Genomic DNA, 25015 nt, shown 5'->3' with positions numbered 1-25015 from the left:
TGTGTCAATCAAGATATATGCAAGAACAAGTTTAACATTGTGGGTGTGGTGTAAGAATGTTAACACTCTGTAATAATTCTGTAGTATATTACTTGTGTGGTGTAGAGGATAATTATTTATCTAGAGATATTGCTTAGGACTTAAAAGTTGTAAGATGATGTCATGGGGTAGGACTAGATAAGTCTAACTTCTTCCTACTCCATTCAAGCATGTACTAGGTATAAGTAAATTGATATTGGATTATTATTGTTGGATATGTGTGAAATTACATGTGTTGACATATCAACTGTTTTACATGCTTGAATGAATAAATCAAATCAATCAATGAAAAAAATCAAAATCAATTCCTGGTAAAGCCAAAGGAAGCAGAACTTCCTGAGTCAGAGACATTATTTTTACTAATGATCAGCTACCTGTCAGTTCAGCCTCAGGCCATGTTCCGACTGAGTTTCAAGGTATAAAAAAAATGTAGCCCTCTCCATTCATTTCTATGGGGGACTGTGTTCACCGCAGCTGGCACAGCACCGCAGGGGGCGCTGGCAAAACGACACAACCCTTTGCAGAAAAAAGTTGGATCTGTTTCCACTTTCACTGCACAGGATGGTGACATCATCCAGCAAAGGCACTGCGTTGACCAAACACAGGGGACAATTGGGACATGTACACCCACGGAAAGAGGACTCTTTAATGACAGAGCAGGGATTTTAAAAGAAAAAGGAAACAAACACACACCTATTAAATGACAAAGCACACAAGGTTTGATAGTTCCCAGTGTGTCACTTTCCATTAATCAATTACGTGCAAATAAACAGTGGTTATTATCGTTATATACAGAATATATAGGCTGTTATGTGAAAACAAAAAATTTAACTTTTAACCCTCTAAGATTTTAGTTTGGTTTTTATAATGATGTATATTCTTCTGGGGTTACTCTGAGGTTTTGCATTTAACTGACATTTAAAATGGCATTTACAGTATGACTGCTACAGGGTATTTTGGGGACCCAACCACAGCAGTGACTTGAATAAACAAAACCACTAAAGAGCATATTTACTATGGTTTTGTGGCACATTTTTCTGGCACTAAACAGTGAAAGTGTGTGTTCCTATGTCCTTTTTGCCAAAAAATTACAAAGCCCCAAAAAAAAAAAAAAAAAAAAAAAAAGCTGCACCATTGGAAGTTGCTCATTTGGTCTCATGCAGTAATTTTAAGGTGTTCCTGTTTAGGGATGAAAAGTATGTGATCAAATACCCTCAGTACCTGATTTACCACAGCAGGGTGATTGCTGCAGCTGAGAAAGCAGGTTTAAAATTTGTGGCACTGCTGTCAGCATGGCAGCTGTTATTCAACTGAACTGTCGTTGTCTTTAAGAAGAATGTGAGGAACTTTTCTAAGTTTTCAGATCATAAATTCAATTATTTAACAAAATTAAAGACGATTCGGCTGCAAAAAGACTTTGTGATTGCAGTTTGAAAATATGTTTGTTGATTTCTTCAACCAATAGTAAAGTAAGCATAAAACCTGTATCATTTTGAAAAGAAATACTAGCTTTTGTTTTACTTCTTTCATGATCTTTGTTACATCTGTATTGTTGAATAGGACAGAACCTGAGCCTGTTGTACAGCTGTGGTACTTTGCTGTACAAAAATATAACCAAAACTTTCATTTTTAGTATGAGTGGCCCAGGTGGTAAAGAAACCTCTCACTCACCAAATACAGAACTGCACTGCCATTAAAACTGTTCCGTAGCTCTGAGGAACTGAAACCCCACGAGCAAGTGGGGAGTTTAATGTAAAACATGTTCCAATTTTACACATTTAGGTTCCAGGGCCTGCAAATGCAGCAAACCATTATGTGCTTCAAATACAGTACTGTAACAGCATAACACTTAAAGCCATGCAGAATCTTTTCTGGTAAAATGCCAGGCAAAACAAAAAAAAAACAATGTTCAATAAGATATGAGGTATCATCAGTGTCAGTTCAATGTAGATCTATTTATTTCCACTGGGCAAATAACAAAATTAGTGGCCCATAAATAGTTTCCCTATGAAAGGAGAACTTCTTTATCAAGTGAGAAATGCAACTCAGCTCTCACTTGTTGAAAGCAATGTGCTGACAAGCACTAATGTTTTTTGTTTTTTTTATGTTTGTGTGTTTTTATTAAAGGCATTTTAATATCTACCACCCACTTTAGGTGTCTTCTGCCACATTCCATCCAAGGACAGGGGTAGATAGCTCCTATCTTTTGGATACTTTTAATGTGAGTCAGATTATGTGGCTATTAAGTTCCTGCATGGAAAGGACCATTTCAGCTGGGCTCCAGTCGGGGCCCCAGCGCTCAGAGTGACAGAGGTTACTGTTTACAGAGCAAAAACTTGTGTACGGCTGCCTTTCATGCACATTCACACACACAAACACCAACAAAGTGCCCAAGGTATACGACATCCAGATACAATTACCATAGACCTGTCCTTGTCCTTTGTCACTGCCGACATGTGGAAAAGACACATTCACTGAGAGAAAAATTAGGAGGCAGACACCCTCTGATGTAATTCTACGCTGCAGTTATAACAACAGATCAGTCAAATACAGATGACTCCGACAGCACCTCACAACACTTAGTCATCGGTGCAGCATACAGGCACCAGCTGTCTGTGAAGTTTCAACATTTCAAGGTATTTAAACAGAAACATAATTTTCATAATCCAGCATTATTCTGTTTAGTGTCTTTAGACCTGGGCAGCACACAGGGATACATACACAATGTACTCGTTCAGCCAAGGAACTCTCCCGCTGGTGACATAAATGACCAGTTCCATGAAATATGCATGTGGGAGAGAAGAGGGGGATATGAAAAAATGATGGCACTGGCTGCCCACCATTTCTCTCACACACACACACAAAAATGCACACGCCAAGCCCCCAAACTACTCTCTCTACAGAGCAAACATACACAAAAAACAAATACACACACAATGCTAGCTCGCATAAACCTGACACACACACACACTTCCACCACACTGCGGATGTGCAGCATTCCTCTGGCTTGAGAAAAATGAAGAGCAAAAACAAACAGGAGAGAAAACAGTGGAGTGAGTGGTGCTGGAGGAGAGAGAGAGAGAGAGAGAGAGAGAGAGAGAGAGAGAGAGAGAGAGACGAGTAACTGTTCTCACCATCTCTGTCTTTTTCGGTCTCTCCTCTCCATCAGTCAATCATTCTGGCCTCTGCACAAACTCTTCCATCTTCTTGGTCAACAACCACTGACATGTTGCACCCAGCTTTGTTTACAGGGTGATTTATTTGACAGAACAGCTTTTTCCATCCTAACCTTTATTTCGCTGCCAAATATTATAAATGTGCTGCAAAGGTTTATGGCTCCAAACAGAAGGCTGGTGCAAGCCTTCCAACACAGAATTAAACCTGCTGGAGTTTTAGAAGATGATGAGTCAGTCTAAGACTGGTGGGAGAAAGACGTTTGTTGTCTTTGGTAAGCTGAAAGACGGCGTCGTTTTCCAACAGTCTGCTCAAAGTGTTGACCTCGGTTGTTTATATAAAAAGTGAGTGAGATGCAGTCTCCAGCAATCTAAGGTCAGGATGGTGTGAGGGGAGGGGGGTTTCTGAAGGTATTCAACTATTCAGCAAGCAGTTCTGAGTATATTTGTGGCTCAACAGTTCAAAGCCAAGATGTTCATTTTACGATCACGCTGTAAATCACATTTAAGAACATTTAACTTTCGTCACTTTTTGTCAACAACTCATGCATTAACTAACCTGAGCTTGACCTAAAAACTAGAAATATAAAACCAGCTATAAATAAGGCCTTACTGTAGTGTTTCCTTTATATCAACGATTAGTCTGTCCACATAAAACGAATTAGACTATTTTGACAGCTGATTAAATCAGTTTAAGAAATAAAAACTGCAGGAGTTACTCTGATTTCAGCTTCTCCCCCCTTTTCTTTAATATCACAAAAAACTAAGTATCTTTGTATTTTAAATTGTTGGCGAAACCAAACAAGTGATTTCCAAGAAGTTGGAATCTGGGGAACAGTGATGGACACTTTTTTAATATATTTTGAACCGATTGATTAATGAAAACAATTAATTCCAATTCCAATTCCAATTAATTAATTGCAACACTACCTGCACTTCATAATGAAGTGGAGGCTTGTCTAAATAACTAACAGCTGTTTTAGCCACAACACCCATCAAAATCATTGAAGAACCAATGAAATGGTTTAAAATAATATCAAATAGGCATTTTGACATTCAGAGGTCTCAATAATAATAATAAGCCTGAAAAACATCACTGGCTACAGGAGACCATCCCCCTGTTGTGGAAGACCATCAACTGGCAGATGACCTGAATGTGTTTTACTGTAGCTCTGAGAAGCAGAACTCCACACCCCTCACCCACCTCACCTCAGACCCAGCAGCTGCTCCCCCCATTATCAGCTCTGCATTCAACACTCTGTCTGTGCCTGCCCCCACCTTATTGTTGTGACTAGTTGATGTGAGTGGTTTCGTTCACGTTTCCAGCCCTTGAGTTTTTGGTTAGGCTGGGCCCACACTAGAGGCTTTTAGAATCTTAGTCTTAAAAATGAGAGAGATCACAGACATAATGACAGCTGATTTTTTCACATTTGAATCTTAAAGAGCACAAACACTAGATGATTCAGTCAAGAGGCAGGACCATGCACTTGGCATTTTTAAGGATAAGGATAATCACCTTTATTGGCCAAGTATGTTACACACAAGGAATTTGTTTCCAGTACAGAACGGATGGCAGCCATCTGCGGCGCCACCTCAACCAATGGCTGTAACCATCGGGGGCAACGGTGGGTTCAGTGTCTTGCCCAAGTCATATATTTGGTCATTGAAGATTTCTTAAAACTGTGTTAAAATATCATCTCGTCTTGTTCTCATGAAGCAAATATTGTGCATCATCATCACTTCATCATCATAGGAGTACTATCACACACCTAACTTTAACATATTAGTACAAGTCAAAGGATAATAGGGTGAACAGACATTAACGCCAGCTCTCTGTGGTTCCTGCACACCGTAACTATAACGTCATTTGCTAGCTATCAGACAGCTCTATTCACCAATAATCTATGGCAGTAACAAAAAATAAACTAATATTATTGTGAACAAATGTGATTTACTGTGCTGTAATTGTGTAAATATTATTCTAGTGGGTGCTGGAGCTCCCATTTTTACAATCTCATGGGAATATTTTGCACTGTAGCTTTGCTCTTAAATCCATTTGCCCCAGTGCAGCGCTGAACCGGAAAGAGTAATACACCCTCACCCCAAAATCTCCATGTTAGTCGACGTCACTGCAAAAAATGGCCCATTAGTGGAACTGAAATTCACCTCTTGTTCTTCCTGTCTCTGAAAATTGTTCTCTGGCTGTAGCTTGGGGTCATTGTCATGCTGCAGAATGAATTTGGGACCAATCGGACGTCTCCCTGATGGTACTGCATTATCAATAAGAAGCTAACCATCTGAAGTGCCCAAAACGTTTACACAGTAGTGAATATTAATTCTGGTAACTAAGCTACCTGCAAAGGAAAAGACAGAGCAGGTGCCTCTATCCAGCTGTGAAGGTATGACAGCTCCAAATGTTCAGCTTTCACCCAAAGTGAGCACAGCTAATCATTCATAAAAGTTTGTCTAAGAACAGATGGAACAGGATGAAAACAAAAATGTCTGTTCAACTCCACTGGCAGAACAGACTCTGAAATGTGGAGTGCTCTCGGTGAAACATCACTTCAAAGATAAACGTTAAAAAATTTTTGGAAACTTTAAAACTGATGTGATTGTTAAATGCATCTTTGTGTCTCTTGTCAACCCTGTGCTGATCTACGACTAACAAATCGGTTGTTAATAGACGTCCTATAGAAACTGCTTTGTTTTAGAGTTTGGCCTGACTTATAGCTGTTCTCAACCTCTATAGGTGCAGTACTGCTTTACAGAGGTTGAGACATATTGCTTCATCTTTCTAAAACATTTTTAACTGACTTTGTCCAAACTGGCCCTAAAATTTGAGAACACACTCTTGGACCGCTGGACAAATGTCATGTGGTCGCTTACAAACTTCTTGCTGGATAACTGCTTAGGCCCAGAGGTGCTAGCGACCGGGAGAATGTAAACACAGAATAGTCTTTGTGGTGTGTGTGATACCGGCTGCTTGTGTCTGGAAAAGCATAAAAAAAACAAAAAGAAAAAAAGACAGCAGACCCATCTTTGGGTCGCACGACGAGGGCAGCAGCCTATGTGTTGTCTGTCCTTCACAGAAAACCAAAAACTACCTAGCTAACCCTGTACTTCACAAGCCTGTGACGTCACTATGATATTTAATGAATATTGTTCAGTCCCATATGCCAAAAATGTTGTGATTCTGTAGGTCAGCAACGGCCCAATGCAAATTCTGACATGCTGGTCTTTCTGTCGGGATGTCATGAGGTGTCCCAGATGCAGCATCAGTTGTTGTTTACAATGACACACTATACAAGATAAAACAAACAATCATTGTATCTGATGCCAACTGTCAGTTCCGACGACCATCAGGTCGGGCTGTTATCGGACTTAAATCATGTAGTCTGAACTAGGCATTAATATTCCCTTTGAGCGTGACTGAAATAATGATAAATATGGTCTCATCTCTCCCCCTCTATCTTTGGTAGAGTCTTGTTCGACTGGAGAGCAGTGTAGGGTGCTTATTCGCTGTGTCTACAGCTGGTGAGAATGACTTATGCAGGGATGGAGGGATGGGGGATGGGGGGGAGAGCAGCTGAGCCTCCAAACCAAATGAAATTTTCTATAGCTCCAGTGAAAAACAGAAGGAAGGAGGAGGATGGGAGGAGGATGAGGGCTGGTGGTGGCAGCTTAGATGGACATAATCACAGATGCTGGTCTTTTTACAGTTGTGAGGACAGTTGGACACAGTGCATTCTCTAGCGCCTCAATCTAACCTCAGCCATCACGACCAAATGTCCACCCCAGAACCGTACCCTAACATTAATGTAGACTCACTATAGCTCTAAACCTAAGTGTTAACACTCAAACCGAACACCGAGGATGAGGACATTATTAAAATGTCCTCACAATGCTGGCATGTCCTCACAGTGATGGTTTCAAACCAAAATCTCTCCAAAAAAAAAAAAGAAAAAAAAAAACAGAAAAGACATGTACATACAGTATCTATTTATGAGCACGCACGCACACGCGCACACACACTACCCTACTGGTCAGAGTGAAAACACTGCACTGCTGAAATCAGATTACTACAAATAGTTCACATGGTTCATTAACATTCCAGCAAAATAATACAATGTGCAGCTGAGTGGGGCTGCTCTGAAGCACACCCACAAACAAATATGTGCACGCACAGTGATGTCACCGTTTGTCAGTCCAAAATTGGCTGTTCTCGGCTGCATGTGCAGCCGCAGTTGGTCAGTTCATTCAGGAAAAGTGGTAGACAGCGACATGGCAGACTAACCCGTTGCTCCTAATAAAAAGTCTATGACTTAGCTAACCTTTTTGACAAAGACAGCACAACAGTAAACTTCACTCTGATTGAGAAAGCAAAGTGCAAGTTTGTAAATGTCAGCTTCCAAGCTAAGCTACATCCTGTCAGGCTACACTTTAACACCGCTGTGCAGCCTATTCCGTACATAGCCATAATACATAGCTGCACATTTCGCATTATTTACTCAGGTTCGACATTTAATTAAAGAGATAGTACAGAAAACAAGTACATCAGTTCATTTGGGACCACAATAAAAAGTTATGCTCCAACCATTTTTGAAATATTAAATATTAAAATTGTGAGCAAAGGCCTGTGATTTCAGCATTCCATTAACATTGAAGTCGTCTCATTTGTTTGCATTGTCTCACTGTCCTGTGCACATTTGTTCAGGCATTGTTTCTCAAGTAATCACAGTTTACTTAATGTGTAATCCACGTAACTTGAGAATTAATGAAGAAAAAATGTTTGCATAGTGATGTACAAATAATAAACAAAGGAACGAGTGACCACGAGTCATTTGGATGTGAATGGGGAGATGAGGCGTATGCTTAAGTGTGAGCGCAAAATTACAAAAAGGATTCAAAATGGTTTCATGTCATGATCATATGAGGTGCCAACTGCAAAGCGGTACAAATGCAGACATGACAAGGTGAATAAACCATCTATATATAATGATTTTAGAACAGTTTTAAGCTAATCCTGCACCAGCACATACAAATATGGGTCTGACATCTGTTGCTTGTGCAACAGTAATGCTGCTGAAAGAGAAATTCTAAAAGAAACACTGCTTTTTATGTACACAGGACTCTACAACAAGACGCATTCTAAGACGAGTCTTCATATTTTTTTAGTTATGGTTTGATGGGGAGATTTGCAGTCATGCACCATATGCTGAAATAATGCCTCCCACTTCTCAACTCTATTACAGTATTTTTTATTTTTTTAAACTGAACATACCTCGTTTCCGTATCTACAGTGTGTGTTATCAGAGAGACAGTGAGATTCAGAGCAGCACCGCTGCATCTGTCAGGGGCTTAGGTGTTTTTTTAAACATTCGTCCACACACACAGCTTGCGGAAACATGCAAACCAACTCTCGCATGCTCGGTCTCTCTCTCTCCTTCCCACACACTTCAAATGACCCTCACTCCAACACACACCTGTTTGCGCCTGAGCTCAGAGCCGTCGGCTGCATTGGAGCCATAATGAAAGGAAACAGGCAGCACGGAGGCCCGTTTGATGAGGAGAGACAGGTTGGAACTGGCCACTGGCCGAGCTGCTCTGAATGGGCTGTTTTACCTGTCAGGAGAAACACAGGCCTCTGAAACTGCACACTGGCTCTGGTTTCTGAGAAAGCCCTGATCAGTGCAGCTGATGACAAAAGCTCCACATATTCTCACTCTTATTTTCCAAGTTTCATCTTGTATTAAGCTGCCAAAGGAGGTATCAGATAGTACAAACCCCAATTCCATTGAAGTTGGGACATTGTGTAAAACGTAAATAAAAACTGAATACAATGACTTGCAAATTCTTTTTGACCCATATTTAATTGAATACACCACAAAGGCAAGATATTTAATGTTCAAACTGCAAATCCATCCATCCATTTTCCTCCGCTTATCCAGGACCGGGTCGCGGGGGCAGCAGTCTAAGCAAAGATGCCCAGACTTCCCTCTCTCCAGACATTTCCTCCTGCTCCTCCAGGGGAATGCAGAGGCGTTCCCAGGCCATGTTCAAACTACAAATATTCACTCATTTTGAATTTTTTAGTTTTAAAAGGCAGCATTTTAAATATTCGAGTGCTGTTTCTCATGTCCATTTCTATATATACACTGTTTCTTAAAGTTAAGTATGAATTACTGACCACAACGACATGAAATTACCACAGACGAGTGCAGACAGGAAATTCAATACAATTCACACACACAGGAAGACTACTGCAGTGTTATCATACATGGTGCTTCGGTTACACAGAGGACTGTCACACAAAGTGCTGCATGCATCACATCTGACACATAAAGAGTTAGCATGTGAGGTGGAACACTTACAAATCTTCTGGACCAATGCACAACAACGGAAATCATTAACATTTCTACGATCGTATATAGTGGCCAAATGCAAAACCAGAAATGCACCATTCAGTCACATCGCCATCATATGACAGGCACACAGTAACACTTTCTGTATGTGAATAAACTGAACAGGGTGGAGAGAGTTTAAAATGGAAAAGGTTTTTGCAAATGATGTCGACCTCTGTGTATGCTTTTAAAAATCCTTGCTTGCAAGACTGAAATGGCCTGGTACAAGTTTTGCCCGCACAAGAAGACAAAATTAGACTATTCTCCACCTGGATTCTGATTCTAACTTGCAGTAACTTTAGCAATATGATGACTTTATAGATTAAAACGTTTTCAGATGAGCTCAAACCTCCATGTTTCCTTTACTCTGTTGCCTGACTGAGGATGTGTTTTAAGGCACAAACTGCCATCAGTCACCTGTAACTTCATGAGATCATCTCTGAGGATTAACTACCAGCTAATATAACTGTCAGACAGCAACCACCCTTTGGTGATACCGGTGCCACAGCATCGTCTGAGAAAGCAGCATGATGTCTGACCCTGGAAGACATTTTGGGGAAACTTTTTTTTTTTATATGTTGTAGGTTCATAGGTAGGGATGGGTATAGTTTGAAATTTACTTACAGATACTGAGTTAAGGAAATAAAACCATTAAAAATTCATTTCTTTGTTTCAAAGAGGAAGTCAAGCTTCTCAAATATAAAATGCTGACTCAACACGAGCAGCTGAGTAAAACTGTCAAAATTACCATTTAAATTAGTAACAAATAGTCTGATCTGATGCTAGCTTGTACTTGTACTTGATAGTTTTCTATCCTCTGTGCTAGTGTGGACATATTTTAATTGGTAAATAAATAAATGTTCTTCAGCTAACAGATGTTTCTCACTTTTGGTTTTCATTCAGCCTTTGTTTCATTGGTCTGTGTCTGAAACCAGTAACTTGGCTGTAGATGCATTACAAGAAAATCAGTGAATAATAAACCCTAAAGTGAAGCGCCCGCATGTACACACATTGTTGTTCTGTTGCATTTGTAAATGACATTTAAAAGGCCTTGTTCACCAAAGGCTGGCAAAGTGACTTCAACCCAGTCGCAAACAAAGGTCATCCGAAAAAAGCTGACCCATTCAGATCAGTTGTTAACGCAGACCGACTCATAGCACAGGGTCAGAGTGTATAAGATGTGGTGAAAATCTAAAATGTCCCCTAAAGCCTCTGCTGTTTGTTACAACTAATGATACCAAAGTAGCAGTTTTTAGTGTCCAACATCATTTACCTTTTAGTTCCACATGTTTACTAGCAGAAATGTAAAAAATCTGGGGCTCTTTACTCCGGGTTCGAGCCTGGTCTGACCCAGGGCCTTTCTGTGCGGAGTTTGCACGTTCTCCGTGTGCCTGGGTGGGTTCTCTCAGGGTGCTCCAACTTCCTCCCACAGTCCCCCCACCTCTTGCCCAATGTCAGATGGGATTGGATCCAGCCTCCCAGCAACTCTATTCAGGAATAAGTGGTATAGATAATGGATGGATGAATGGATGTTGCTCTTTACTTGGTTTGGAGGAGGAGAACATTAACACAGTTCTTCTGAGCCTCAGGAGGCTGGGAGATGGTGAGGCTAATAATGTTGCACCAAGCTGTTTCTGCAAAGGTTCTGCAGGATGTGTGTGTTTGTGTGTGGGTGTGTGCGGAGGCAGTGTAGGCGGATGGGGGAAAGCATGCACACTACCTGGCCATAATATAAGCTCCCACTCTCAACTAGAAGGCTCTGTACTGAGTGCCAGCTCCCTCCCCATCCTCCTCTCCTCTGTCCTCCCATCCCCCCACCTCTTAGCCTTCGAGCTTCTCTGACTCAGGCTTAACTCTGAAATACCTCCGCCTGTTGTTTTCTCTCCCTCCTGCCTCTATGGTATCAAAACCACAGTGCACACTGTGAATCAAACAAAAGACAAGAGTGTAGGACAAAAATATGGATCAAGCTTTTCCTTTCCCAAGCAGGACTGGTTCAAGAAATCCAGCTGGACCAAGTTCACAATGATTTTAATCATTAGTATGTAAATGCTGTGCCACCACACCTGAGGCTTCACAGGTCTAGTCCCAGCTTGCCACAGGCAGATAGTGCATCTACAACCCATCTTCTTTGGTGCTCAAAGGCACAAATTTATGATAAGGGGGTTTGCGATCTGGTGCCAAAACACTGCAGGTACATGCAGCCAGTAGCAACCAAACACAGTTTTGCTTCCAAGTAGGAGGACAAAGAATTTTGGCAGGAAAACCTTGGACAAAGAAATCTGATGGCAAAGTGCTGACCTCTCCCTTGTGTTTAAGAAAGGCTGAGAACAAAGGCACCAAAATCCCACTGCGCTGGCTGACGTGAAAATGAAGAAGGGTACAAAGACACCTGTGAGCTGCACCCACCCTCTCCACCGGAGCTGGGGGAGGTCTGCAGACAGCGAGAAGAGGGGCAATAGTAGAGAGAGCAGCCCGAGACCGTCGACTGTGCAGCAAACGAGTGACTGGCAGAGATGACATAGTCTTTCACCATGATAGTACATTTTGGATCAGGCTAATATAATGGCAAAGAAATGGAACTCTGTCCACAGTCAACATGAGGTAGCACTATAAGGTAAGCAGCTCCATAATGTTAGCTGTGCGTGTCATACGTGCAATTTCTGCATAACTGAGTACCAAGCTGGATTGAATCTCACGAGAGATGCACAACTAATCTTTTTACGGCCATGATTCGGATCCCTCAGGACAATCTCAGGACAGAGACATGCCAAGCCGATGTGAAAGAACAAGCACTAACGAAGGCCAACTGCTGTGTCGCCTCACATTGACTTTGTCCGGTCCAGTTGGGTTGAAAAAGTGACACTTGAACACACCACACAGACTACAGCCAATGGCTGACTACCATGTACATTCTGCACCTGGGTGACAGAAATAACTCCCATTTCCAGCGGTATCTGCATTCGCCATTCAGAAAGGAAAGAAGAGGAGCTAGACCACTATATAATATAAGCTATAAACAAAACACCACACACAGCTGCATTAGTATCTGCTTCTAATCAAGAATATGTCTGATAAGTTGCAAATGACGCTGCCTTTCCCTGCCCTTAGTCTACACATTTTCACGACCTCCTTTTGCGTGTTGCCTTTGTACATGTTTCAATTAAATCTTTTGCATCTGATTTGTCATGTGTCATCTGCTTATCACTAGTGTACCTTGTCATATTATATTATCTCATGTCCTCATTTTTATTGATATTTTTATTAGCAGTATTTTAGTTTTTGTCCAATTGTTATTAGTCATTATTGTCTTTTTACCATCTTAGTTGTTATTGCAGCAGTTGTTTGGTTTGCCCTGGACTGTATTAGGGCTGGACCCAAATATCCAACTAGTCATTCATTGGGTAGGTAATCGGTTTTCAATTTTAGTATTTGGATAGTCGACCTCACTGCAGCCGGTGGGCAAACGGCCAACATGCTGTCCTGCTGTTAGCCGAAGATCATTTATGAGGTAAATGGGCATCAGTCTCTAACACCACTGAATAATTACAGCAAACTGAGTGCTTTGTCGATCAAGCAACTCCAACAAAATGAGACGTCTTCATAGGTAAAACTATCAGTCAATCTCACATCAGTAATGGAAATGTAGCACATTTCATAACCAGCAAAGGGTTATGAAGATCTGTTCATCTGTTACATTAAGTATTACCTAATAACTTTCATTAGCTTTTTGTTTTGTTTTCTAAAAGTACTGCCAAGTGGGCAAAGAAGTATATTTAGCTGCAACACAATGTTAGCGCCATCCCCAAAGCAAATATTTGAATATTCACCGATTACTGCCATCAAATAAAAATTGCCAGATGGGACAGCCCTAGACTGTACTGCCTATAACGAATAAACTACTGGATGCCATCATTTCATTTGGGATTAATTAAGCATTCATCCATGTACATATCCCCCCATCCATCCCTCCATCATGGCATGACAAGAAATGCTGGGAGCAACCATATCAGTTAGGGCTCGTCATTGTTTAAAAATTCACCATGCCAGCGTTAAAGTATGAGCAATATTTTTCTGTGAGAAGTTTCTTTTTCAGTTTAAGACAACAAAATAATCTAATGGAATTAATCAGTGTTAACACAGACATGCTGGGTTCTGATTCATTTTGTCATTATTTTTGACATTTTACTGATAATCAACTAGCTGACAGACAAATAAATGATATAAAAAACTATTAGTGGTATCTACTGCTGCTCTAAGGTCGGTTCCCTACAAATATCACATGGAACTGATTAGTTTCCTGAAATGTGTTTATTTTTGATAAACACTGAGTTGTACTGAATGCAGAATCAGTCACAGGTAAGAAGTGACCAACTGGATCATCAAAACATTTTTATTTAACCTGATCCTTCAAGCAAATCATACAAAGCTGTTTTATTCAAAATGCAGAGGGATGTTCTGCTCACAGCAGGCTGCTCCGTAAAGAATGAATGAGTGTTTGGTAAATAAGAGTCTTGAGCTGCAGCCCCTCAGGTTACAGGTCAGTGGAAAGGCTACGGCACAGGCTTACTTCTATTATTAGCCATTAACCCTTCGAGCTGACTCAACAGAAACATCTTTGCCAGCTGGCTTAATTCTCCCAGAGATTCGCAGTCGCAGATAAAAGGTTGAGGGGCTGCAGGTGTTGTGATATGCCGTTAAACAGACAGAAGACAGGAAGCTATTTGCCAAGTAAAACAAACACCTGAGCATATGCGGAGTGCAAGTGTCTTTCTTTTCATTTGATGGCACAGCCTGATATTAAATGTAATTTTCATGTATTTTTTAATACACACACACACACACACACACACACACACACATATATACACACATACATACACACACACACACAGCTTCCAACCGGACATAGTAGTGGTGGACAAACAGAAGAAGAAGGCCATAGTGATAGATGTAGCAATCCCAAGTGATAACAACATCAGGAATAAGGAACACGAGAAGCTCAAGAAATACCAAGGGCTGAAAGAAGAGCTAGAAAAGATGTGGAAGGTGAAGGCACAAGTGGTCCCCGTGGTAATAGGAACATTGGGGGCTGTGACCCCCAAACTGGGAGAGTGGCTCCAACAGATCCCAGGAACAACATCTGAGATCTCTGTCCAGAAGAGTGCAGTGCTAGGAACAGCTAAGATACTGAGTAGGACCCTCAAGCTCCCAGGCCTCAGGTAGAGGACCCAAGCTTGAAGGAAGGAATACAAGACTGCCCTAAAGTGGGGGGTGAGTGGGGAATATATACACATACACATACACATACACACACACACACACACACACAGGTGTGGTGGTTAGCCTTGTCACCTCACAGCAAGAAGGTTCCGGGTTCGAGTCCGGGCCAACCCGGTGCCTTTCTGTGTGGAGTTTGCATGTTCTCCCTGTGCCCGTGTGGGTTCTCTCTGGGTACTCCAGCTTCCTCCCACAGTCCAATAACATGCAGCTTAGGTTGAAGAAGGCTGGAAAAAAAAGCTAAATCTGATCCATTCCACACCGGACTCCAAAAATGGACTGGACAGAATTATTGACACCATTTCAAAATCGTCAGAAATAGTTGTATTTTCAAGCATGTGATGCTCTTTTAATTTGTAATGACTCTCACCTTAGGCAACCAACAGGTGCTGGAAATATAGAAATCACACTTGCAGCCAGTTAAAATGGATAAAGGTTGACTGAGCCTTTGTGTTGTGTGGACCACACTGAGCATGGACAAAAGAAAGAAGAACAAAGAAGTGTCTGAGGATATGAAAACCACAATGGTGGAAAAGCCTGGACAATGTCAAGAAGTTTACAGCCAATGACCCTGTAGCTAATCTCCCTGGACGTGGGCGAAAGAGAAAAACAGATGACAGATTGCAGCAAAGGATTGTTCCAATGGTGGATAAAGAACCTCAATCAACTTCTGAACAAATTCAAGCCGCCCTGCAGGCACAGGGTGCAACGGTGTCAGCTCGCACTCTTCGTCACCAGCTGAATGACAAGGGACGTTATGGTAGGAGACCCAAGGGGACCCACTGCTGACACAGAAACATAAAACACCCTGATTAGAGTTTGCCAAAACCTACCTGAGGAAGTGACAGTCCTTCTGAGAGAATGTCTTGTGGACAGATGAGATTGAAATGGAGGTTGTTTTCACTTACTGTTTTCATAAAACAAAATGAAGCGTTCAAAGAAAAGAACAGTCCCTACAATAAAACATGGAGGAGGTTCACTGATGTTTTGGGGTTGCTTTGCTGCTTCAGGCACTGGATGTCTTGACTGTGTGTATGGCATTATGAAATCTGAAGACTGGGGCAGAATGTAGAGTCCAGTGTCAGAAAGTTGCAACTCCGTCAGAGGTTGAAGGAAGGAAGGAGGTATCAAGAATCACGTCCAGTGATTTTATTAACATAACCAGCAAGTCAAGGTAGGCCATTACTTGAGTGACTTCATTTGTAAATTAGAAAATATTTCCACACTTATTTACTTGCACACAGTTTCCACCAAAGTAGTGGCGCATAAAACTTAGGATCAAGATTTATTTGAAAATGGTAGCTAATCTTGATGTGATTCATACACAAAACTCATGCCACACCGCTGCAAATCTTATGAGAATCATAAGTTGCAAATGACAAGAGTGACAGTATAACTAAACTCTGCACACGAGTTGAACAAAGCTGCAGTCTCGGCTGGACAGATTTATGAACATCACGGGGAGGATCTGACAAACACAGCAGACTGCTAAAGCCTGCAGCAGGATAAGGAAATGCTTTATGAAGACAGGCCTTTCACAAGACATTTTTATTCACGTACAGTAGCCGTCGTTATTTACACCGACTTTTCTCTGGTATTCCAGTATTTTTAAAACCTCACATCTGCCAAGACAGTGGCCAGTATATTCTCTCTCTCTCTCTCACACACACACACACACACACACACACACACACAGTTGGAAACACACAATTGAGTTTCAAGCTGCAACCTACCCGTGTCCATCTCAAATGTGACATGTTTCCATGGCAACAGGACTGTGTAACAAAATCACCACAGGAGTAAAGAAAAGCTCCATCTCACTGAAGCCACGCAAGAGGCGATGTATGCACATGTGCTCGCATAGGGCAAAATATCTGACAAGAACAGAGCTGGTTTGACTGAAATCAACATACAGAACATATATCATGTCACCCAGTGTGACAAAGCATGCTTGTTATCTTTATCTGGCAGCCAAACTAAATACAGCGAACAAGGAATAAGGCAGTAAAACCTCTACAATTGTCTGAGCTGGCTGGAAGCTAAACACCTCTGACATCTGTTACAGGCGAGATATACAGCATCTGTAAGTCGTCTACTGCCACACATCTGAGTTTTATATTTTCAAGTCTGAGTTGATGTGATAAAATGCCACAGAAACTAACTCTTAATCACCTGGCATGAGCTTGAAACACGCCAACATCTGCACATGCTCGTAAGCTTTAAATACACCAGTAGACGAGGACAGTTATCATTCACTTCAGGAACTTCCATGAGAATGTGCAATTCCCTTTAAACCAAATATTAACTGCAGAGATTATGACAATGACAAGAACAGAAATAGGCAGGTGCTGAAAGGAAGCGCTGGGAGAAGAGAAGAGGACCTGTATCATTAGGGATTAACCTAGCCACAAGGCTCTACAAATAAACTGTCTCCACCTATAAGCCGCCAGCACACAAACAGTTATTTGTATTGCCAGGTTGCTGGTGCAGCAGCTTCAGAGAAGAGAGAAGAGAGAAGACAGTTCAAAGAAGCTGAGTTGGTTCGGGATGCCTGTGAAACTAAATGCAATGCAACAGGACACATTTGGGGGCCTGGCAACCAGATTTTTGTTTAAAGTGGCTGCATCACACATGTATGCACCAACGGAGCTCTAACAACATAAAGCCAACAATGAACAAAACCTGCAGCAAAGCAAGCCAACATACAGTGTATTACAGCTGAAATGATCACCAAGTCTCCAAAGTTTCCAGCTTCTAACCTTGTCACTGTGAAGATTTATTGATTTTTTTCTAGTCATCTGAATGTTATGAACTGTTGACAAAAGAGACAGTCAGAGAGAGATAGTAGGGTTGTACCGAACGTGGAGAGCTGCTTAGTACTCAGTTTACCCTAATTATTCAGTGGTTTCTGCGAGAAGCCGACACCGCCTGTTGTCTGTCCACCGGCCGCAGTGAGGTCATAAACCTGACAACAGCCATTTTCATTTTGTCCTGTTATCAGTTTAACTCACAGAGCTAAGGTTAGTTAGCACCAGCTTGTATCACCCTGCTGGTTGTCATTTTAACCAGAAACAGCGACAATCAGCAGATGCTGTTACCTGAATGATCTCTACACTGAGCTCTGCTGACAAGGTTGTAGGTGCTCGAATGATAAAACTGAAAACCAATTACCTACCTAACAAACAAATATCCAGGTCCAGCCCTAACAGAAAGATAGATACATAGATAGTTTTGTTGTAATCTTAGAAAAACAATAAGTTATGGGACAACAAAATAAAAAGATACTGCACTTATGCTGAGTTGCAGTGTGCCTATGTACAGTACATATATAGGTGCAATTCAAATGCAAACATCAGTGCAGTGTAACAAGTGCTGTTGTACTGATGTTGACTCAGGTCCCAAACAGTCGGTGCCAGTGTTTGTCTGTGTTCAGTTCTCTGCCAAACAAGCAATGTGAAGACTTCACCTGGGCTACATTCAATAACCACAGCTGGAAGTGTTCATTGATTAACAGCAAATTAATCAGCAACTTTGTAGTTTCAGCATTTCACCGTTTTACTCACATGCCTTCACTTTCACTAATATTCTGTGCATCCACAGCTTCTGATCTCTCGCTTTCTCTGTCTTTCTCTCTGCTGGCCTGATGAGTCCTGTCTCACACTGTCAGGAGCCTTTTTCACACATGAACTCCAGACTATGCCCTTTCACACATGTAGCACACAACAGGAGGTAGTTATGGTTTATGGGGTGGGGGTGGGCATGTAGCCAGTTTGTAATTTGGTCATAAACAACGAGACTCTCGCTGTACCTTTAATCTGTCTGACAATTCTGGCGCCAGCTCTTAATGACAGAAGTTCCAGAGTCTCGTCGTGTCTGCAGTTAGATGTTTTCGTTGACATCTTGATTGTAAATGACCTTTTCCTTTACCAACAAACGTTTGTATTCTTGCCATTTCGCACTAGTCACATGATAGAATGTCATTAATTTGCCCACTTGCTCCGTGTAAATACTCCATAGTATAAGCTGCTGTATTCTCACATGGCCTCACTCCAGCTCACTCAGACCTTATGCGGACTTTGGACTAGAGCGCTGGCAGAGTAAAGTCTGCTTAACATCCGGGTCGACTGACTTAGACATTTGTGTTCTCACATACAGCTCCCCTGAGTAATGTCAAGAAAATTTCAGGGTTCCAGTGCATGTCTGAAAAGGACTACTGCTGCATATTAGCAGTCATCCCAGTGCTAAGTATCACAGCTAGTTTAGTGCTCTCCATTCTTATGGGTAGCTGCCAAAAGCACCACATGGTACATATGGATGGTAGAGACAAACTTATTAATAAAATAACACACATTTTGATCTCATGTGCCAAACAGCAGTAAAATGATGTCACTGGAGCTGGATACTGGTAGATGATGAACACTGGGGCTCTTATATTTTTACATCCTTAAGGAGTACATTCACATAACAAAGGAGACAGGAAGGGCGATAGGGCATTATGATTACTCCAGCTGTACTGTCTTTATGAGCACTTATCCATTGCTGCATCAGTATTAACCATGACACAATGTATCACAGTACAATGGAAAAGGAAATATACATTAGCAAAATTTTATGACTCATAGTCAACTTTTTCCTTGTATACATTAAATGCAACAAAACAATTTAACACAATCCACTGATAACTGTCAGAGGTCTCAACAGCTGCCTGAAAACCTGGCAAGTCTTAAAATGAGCCCTTGTCCTACTCTAGAAATCCAAAAATAGTTTGTGTGAAGGTTTAAGGTGGGGTTTGCTTCAGTGGCTCAGAGAGCTCAAAGTCCTGCAACTTAAGACAACACATGCAAATAGACTAAACATACAAAATAAGAAAACACTCATTACTTTGACAGCACATGCTTAGCATCTAGAAAAACACAACACAGCCAAAAACATGAAAAAAGGAGGCTGCATATAGCACAGAAAACAACTGAAATGTTTCCAGGGGACACTAAAAAGTGATGAACACAGATGCAGCACAGGGACATGTTGCCATGGAGACTCTTGTCCATCAGTGGTGTGGAAAAACTCAAGTTTTAAAAACAATCTGCCTGCATGATCATTAGACATCTGCTGTCAACCTGACAGTGTTTCTGCAGCCAATTTCTAAATCCTGTGTGTATGTTGTGTTATGAAACTGGTGAAGAATGGTTTCTTATTGCATTTTATCTATCTGCATGTCATTTCTGCAGTAACAGTACGCCGAGCTCTCGGGGCCACCGTAGTTTGTTGCAAACCGAATCCAGCCAGATTCAGACATTTTGCAGTTCAACTGAAAAAAAAATAGCTTATTCTTTAAATTAATTTTAGGTAAATAAAGATCCACTTGTAAAAAGCAGTTTCATTTGATATTTTCAGACAATCAAATGGTCTTGTACTTATATAGCACCTTTCTATGCAAGGAAGCACACTCAAAGTACTTTATTAGCCCATTCACCCACTCGCACACTGGTGATATAACCAGGAGCAAGTTGGTGTTAAGTGTCTTACCAAGGACACATTGACATGTAAACCGGAGAAGCGAGGGATCAAACCACCAACACTATGGTTAGGAGACTATCCGATTAAAACAGCTACAACAGAAACCCCTAATTAATATAAACAAAATATAAAAGAATGTTTAACAGACATAGAGTCTGTTGCAGGGACTACTATAATCATCATACTGGTATGATTGATCATCATACTGGTGATTGTATGCATCAAAGGATTAAGTCAATCATTTATGGAGTGCTTTATAGGAGATTTCAAAATATCAAGATATATATATCATGTATCACGATATAAATATCTCAATATTATTTATAGGCCATATCGCCCAGCCCTGAATCCTCATAGAATAGAATAAAATAGAATAAAAGCGGCTAACTAAAAAAGGCTTGTTATAATTTTATCAATACATTTTTTGTCATGTGACTGCTCAGTCAGTCATTGCCGGCATCGTATCTATGAATCCATATCTCATTTTCTCGTGTTATCTAGGTTGAGACAAATTGTTATTGCTGCTTATTTATTGTGTGATGTGTTTCTGTACTCTACACAAGATCTCTGATGCCATATTAAACATTTGTTATGATTCAGGGCCATATATCTCCTTTACTGTGCTCAAACTGTGCCCACTCCTCATGGTATTTTACAAGAGGGTGTAGTTTTCAGATTGGTAATTTTCATGTCTTCATGCATTTTTCAAGGCATAATATTTCTTGAAGGTGTCTCATAGCCTGTAAAGACGGATGCCCCCTGCTCTATTAGGCTGAACTTCCTTACAATCAAAGTATGTGAGGAGAAACTACCGCCTTTCCCAAAATTCTAATTACCCTGTTTTTTTTTTTTTACTTTAATCAAACTGAACCTTAAAGGGCTAAAACATTCCTTAAATGTATCCTATGGGGTGAAACACTTGCATTTCCTACACTTGATAGTTTAATTTAAGAGAGAAACATTAATCCTTACATTTATAAAATATTTAGACAACAACAAACTAAGTCTGGGAGCTGCTGCTCTGTCCTACTGCTAAGGAAAGCCTAATAAAATCCTGTGTGATCCTTGATCTGGGGGGGTTGGTCAGTCCCATTCCCATGGGAAGCCCCAGTAATAAACTTTTTATGGCAGGCAGGTGTAAGCCATAAAAGAATAAACCTCTGGAAAAGTGGATGTTGGGGGTGGAGCATAAATCTTCATTTCACACCTTAATTTGACAGATACAGCATCCTTATACTCTCTAATAGGTTATACAGTAGTAAGACTACATTTGGCATGCTAAACAACTGCTCATTACAGTCTGTGGAGCTGAACAGCACCCAGTACAAAGGAGCACGTAGAGACCCAAGTATCCTGGCTATCAGTGGAAACACACTGGGGAGAAGTCAAAATATCCCAAGACTCTGATCAATAACTAGCAATAAGTTCCGAAATAAACCTGCAACCCATGGACCCCTAGCAGGTTGAATGAGTGCCTCAAATGGCCTTCCAGCTACTGCCCTCCGAGTACGACACCTCCTATGGTGAAACAAGGTTTTATTTTGTGGCAATTTCATTAAACATATCTTTATTTAGGAAGATGCTCCACATGAGGAAATATGACTTAAAAGTAATACAAGGTCTCAAAACTGTGGATTGAGACAGGCACCATCCAACAACGAAGGACATACCTTAGTTGATATTGAGTTTAGAGGTGCAAGATTCGATACTAAACTGCCCAACAAGTGATGGATGAAGCTGGGACTCCTGTGCAGTTGCACACTTTGGCCGGTTGATAATCCAGCCCTGTGCTTTAATTTGCGATTAATCAAATTATGCAGAAGCAAATGATATAGAGTAAACCTGGGATTTGGGGGGTCCCTGGCGGTGTGGAAACCCTGGATTTTACCCACTCTGCCCGGTTTGTAATGCATCCTTGAAGGGAACCATCTGAACCCTTAAGCAGCAGCAAGTGCACCTTTACATGAAGCGATGCCTTTATTACGCATGTATCAACAGGTAACGTTGCAGACAGCCGCCTCAGCCTCTGCTCGGACACGGCGTGTGCTATCGATACCAACTTTTAAATCATCAACATATTAGCAGGAATCCGTCCATGTGCCTCGTCTTTAAATATGAACCAACACACATGGTGCTGCTGTTACATTCAAACCGTCTGACAGTCTGGAGGCTGTCGGCGCGATACGCGCTCACGAGCTAGCGTCATTTCATCTGAAAATACCTCCCAACAAACCAAACAGACAGGTATCATGAAGCAATGAAGTTGCCCATTTTTTTCGTGTTTAAACCAGGCGCGGAGGAAGGTTAAAAAGTGAATGCCGCCCTCCCAGGAGGGGCTATACTGAAGAAAACGGTCCGCTCTGACAAACCAGAGCGTCTCAATATCAACATAAACATGCTCCTGCAAGCTCTGGTCCTGGCGCATTCAATAAAGTTCCTACTGTGCGTGAGCTACAAACACCAAATCTGACCACATCTTAGCTGCCGAGGCTTAAATCATTGGAACACTGTGTGACTTCACAATCAAACATTCTGCAACCGAGTAAATTTGTAATGATTTCAGGCTGCGCCTTACCTTCAGTTCCGCACTCTCCGCCATCTTGTATTTCTTTGCGCAGGCGTGATAAGGGGTAGTCACATGACTGGGACGCGCAGCCCACTGCGTGAACGCGCACACAGCAACAGGGGTACGTTCAGGAACACAGTGGATGAAAGGAAAAAGCAGCCACAGAATGTTGTAGAACGTTACAAAGTGAGAATAGGACTCAAGAGAACAAAGTAGAGTAGAAAAGTAATAAAACAGGTCCGATCTTTGAATTAGGGCCCGTATTTAACAACCTGTAAAAACTAACATTTTGGACTGTGAAGCAAATATACTTAATATACTCCTACTCACTCTGACTTTTTACTTTCTATTTAGTGTCATGACCTCTAGAATGAAGAAGAGAATTATCCCATTTAATGTTGACCATAAGCACTCAAGTTCTTCCCCTAACTTTGCTCAGTGTCTAAAACATTGTCTCCTTGTAGTCTTTAAAATATTAAAAGTTGAAGTGTATTAAGTAATTCCACACCACTTCTCTGGCTATAATAATGTGAACCAAACATTCTAATTTTGTCTCAGACTCAAATATCTACAAATATGTCTCAAATATTTTGTTTTGCCATAATAAAACTATGCCGCCAGTGTCACATCTCATATTCTCTGGTCATATTAAGTTTCTAGTGAACCAGTACTGACTAAAGTCAAGCAATGCCAATCTGAAGAAGCTTCCTGTCCAGATCAGGTTGCTATGTGGGTTAAATTATTCTTCATCAACTGCGATTTAAATCTATTCCTCCATCCAGGTTGCAATAATGCACATAAATACCGCATTGTATTAGCCTGACAAATGTACACATTGACACACACTGATGTGCAATTTTGATCCACACTGTGCCTGAATTACTGGTACTGTATTTCATTTGTGCTCCTCAGAGCAATGGAATTCAAATTCAATAGCATTATGTCACTGCAGGTGTTTCCTTATTTGAAGTGTCCTTGGGCAAGACACTGTACTTCAAGTTGCTACTGATGGCCATCAGCACTAGTGTGTATGTGTGTGGCAAAGCTGCCAGTGGTGTGAATGGGGTGAATGGGCTGAATTTATAAAATACTTTGAGTGTGCTTAAGTGTGTAGAAAAGCAATATATAAGTACAATTGGAATTAACTTTTTTATTCTATGATTCGTTAATTCATTCATTCAGTGTGTGATATTCCATGTTTATTTTATAAGCAACACATTAGAGCCTAAAGATGCAAGAAAATATAAGCTGCTGGATTTGCATAAGCACACATTTTTAAAATATAAGTGAAGTAAAAAACAGCATAGTATACTTTAAACAAAATTTAAAGCTGTTCAGTTAAAGTTAGAACTATTTCATTGCTTGGTGTTGCCAGTTTGTTGTGTGGCCATTTTTAATGACACTGGAAACTTGAAAACCTGTGTCTGACACGAGTGAGCAGCAGGCCTGTACAGACTGGTTGTGAGCCACCTCAGCAGTAGGTATTGTCAGGACTGGCTCCTTCCTGTCCATCTCTCTCATTTTGTTCATGGCTACAGGATACATGCAGCACCTATGACTCAGAAAACTGTGGAGGACACACACATCCTAACTCACACACGTTCTATGCAAATTCCATAACAGTGTTCAGTCCATTCAAGATGCAGAAAGCTAAGATAACACACTGTGACAACTCTGTCTCTTTCCCCTCTCCACGTCTCACTGTTTGCATCTGCAAACAAAACCAGTGTTGTTTACCTTATATAGACATATATTTACAGCTCTACTGTTTATAATACTGTGGGATGTATTCATGGCTACACTGAAGTCATTCTCTATCTGAGTGCTCCACCGACACGTATACTGTCTTGCGTTGCCATAAGTTTCAAGACCTGATATGAGAATAAGAACACACAAAAGAACTCCATCACTGCACCAAGTCTAATATAATGCTCAAATTAGAAGTCCCTCCTGTATTTATTTATTTTAAACTACTGGACCGTGTGCCAATAATGCCAACGTCATATAGGTTAACTGCAGTTATTACTCTGTGAATACAT

At 41.0% G+C, this 25015-nt stretch overlaps 1 protein-coding gene across 2 annotated transcripts in view; it reads right to left on the bottom strand.

Annotated features, from left to right (window-relative positions):
* Nucleotides 1–23788, bottom strand: part of LOC109963320 (E3 SUMO-protein ligase PIAS1-like) — a 53915-nt gene extending 30127 nt beyond the window's left edge. For both annotated transcript variants that reach the window (XM_020605733.1, XM_020605732.1), the window contains exon 1: nucleotides 22986–23788. In XM_020605733.1, the coding sequence (XP_020461389.1) occupies nucleotides 22986–23009 (24 nt within the window). In that variant the 5' untranslated portion in view covers nucleotides 23010–23788. The remainder of the gene's footprint in view (nucleotides 1–22985) is intronic.
* Nucleotides 23789–25015: the final 1227 nt, after the last annotated feature.

Source organism: Monopterus albus, unplaced genomic scaffold, assembly GCF_001952655.1.
Source record: "Monopterus albus unplaced genomic scaffold, M_albus_1.0 scaffold72.1, whole genome shotgun sequence".
Lineage (NCBI taxonomy): Eukaryota > Metazoa > Chordata > Actinopteri > Synbranchiformes > Synbranchidae > Monopterus > Monopterus albus.
The sequence above is the reverse complement of the archived record's forward strand: the minus strand, read 5'-3'. Positions and strand labels throughout refer to the sequence as shown.